Source organism: Penaeus monodon, chromosome 34 (genome assembly GCF_015228065.2).
Source record: "Penaeus monodon isolate SGIC_2016 chromosome 34, NSTDA_Pmon_1, whole genome shotgun sequence".
NCBI lineage: Eukaryota > Metazoa > Arthropoda > Malacostraca > Decapoda > Penaeidae > Penaeus > Penaeus monodon.
The window spans coordinates 5809728-5810188 of record NC_051419.1 but is presented as its reverse complement, the minus strand read 5'-3'; the positions used below and the strand labels follow the sequence as shown (position 1 = coordinate 5810188).

At 40.6% G+C, this 461-nt stretch overlaps 1 protein-coding gene across 1 annotated transcript in view; it reads left to right on the top strand.

Annotated features, from left to right (window-relative positions):
• Positions 1 to 461, top strand: part of LOC119594792 (hemicentin-2-like) — a gene marked incomplete in the record, with an annotated part of 20483 nt that overhangs the window by 14942 nt on the left and 5080 nt on the right. Inside the window, 1 exon segment of the mRNA XM_037943881.1 lies at positions 266 to 363. Coding sequence (XP_037799809.1) covers positions 266 to 363 — 98 coding nt within the window.

The window sequence follows — 461 nt, the reverse complement described above, 5'->3', positions numbered from 1 at the left end:
AATCCGTTCTCACTCCTTGTACTTAACTCTATCCATGAACATATCCAATAAAATAAATATGGTTAGTTACAGAGAAATATCGAAATCACACTTTTTTTTTACGAACATGAGGATATAGTATAATGCTCGACGAATCACACTTTTTTTTTTACAATAACGAGGATACAATGTGATAAGTGAGAAATAACGCTTTTATTTTCAATGAGGGTATAGTGTGATGAGCGAGGAATAAGTATGGTGACGTATGGTGTCGTGTCGTCCGCAGGTCGTCCGCAGCTGGTCGATGCCCCCGAGGAGGTGGTGGCAGTGGAGGGCGAGATCGTGAACGTCGTGTGTGCCTTTGAAGGTTATCCTCGACCCAAGGTGTGTGTTTGTGATTCGCTTTTTAAATCGTTGGGTCGGTTGTCTTTTAATTTTTCAATGTTTTTTTTTTTTTTTTTTTTTTTTGGGGGGGGGGGGTG